At 31.4% G+C, this 867-nt stretch overlaps 1 protein-coding gene across 1 annotated transcript in view; it reads left to right on the top strand.

Annotated features, from left to right (window-relative positions):
• Nucleotides 1-195: 195 nt before the first annotated feature.
• The window catches only part of LOC107458053 (anthranilate N-methyltransferase-like), a 6,447-nt gene continuing 5,775 nt past the window's right edge, over nucleotides 196-867 (top strand). The window contains exon 1 of the mRNA XM_016076251.3: nucleotides 196-690. Coding sequence (XP_015931737.1) covers nucleotides 263-690 — 428 coding nt within the window. The 5' untranslated portion in view covers nucleotides 196-262. The remainder of the gene's footprint in view (nucleotides 691-867) is intronic.

Below are 867 nucleotides of genomic sequence, written 5' to 3'. Positions count from 1 at the left end.
TTTGTGAAAATATTTTGTTTAAAAGTATAATCTATTTATTTAGTCATATTTTAAATAAAAATAATATTTTTATAAATATTAAAATTTAATTATATAATTTATCATTTAAATATTAAAAAAATATTTTTATATAAAAATAATTATAAAGTCTTTATTGTAATATCCAAGATAAGATTTCAGTTTATATAAGTCCAACTCTAAGCTACATACACAACACCATCCAATTTCTCTGCTTTGTTGCTACCGTTGCTTCCGAACATCTATGGCTCTTGCATCACATGATTCCGATGCAAAACTTGAGAAACAAGAAGATGATGCCTTTATGTTTGCGCAAATGGCATGTTCAGTTGTGGTTCCAATGGCTGTGAGGACCACAATAGAGCTTGGTGTATTTGACATTATAGCAAAAGAAGGCGAAGGTGCAAAGCTCTCAGCAAAAGACATTGCGGATCGCATTGGAAGCAACAACCCTGAAGCAGCATCAATGTTGGATCGTGTTCTCAGGCTTCTTGCAAGTCATTCATTACTGTCTTGTTCTGTTGTTGAAGATCCAGAAAGCTCAAATAACTTGCATCACAGGCCGCTGTATAGCCTCTCACCTGTTTCCAAATACTTTGTGACTGATGCTGATGGTGAGTCTTGGGGACCCTCTTTGGCGCATCTTCTGGATAAAGTCTTATATCCATGCTGGTCAGTAAATGCATCGCATCTTATCTTGGATTTTTATGCCCTTTCACTAAATAAATTATTCTATTTTATTAATTTTTTATCTGTAAAATTATTTTATAATACATATATTTATTTATATATTGTCACATACATTATTAGTAAAAATAATAAGGATAGAAGACTAGAAAATTAACTTTT

This window comes from Arachis duranensis, chromosome 7 (assembly GCF_000817695.3).
Source record: "Arachis duranensis cultivar V14167 chromosome 7, aradu.V14167.gnm2.J7QH, whole genome shotgun sequence".
NCBI lineage: Eukaryota > Viridiplantae > Streptophyta > Magnoliopsida > Fabales > Fabaceae > Arachis > Arachis duranensis.
This window is presented reverse-complemented; position numbering and strand designations above follow the sequence as displayed.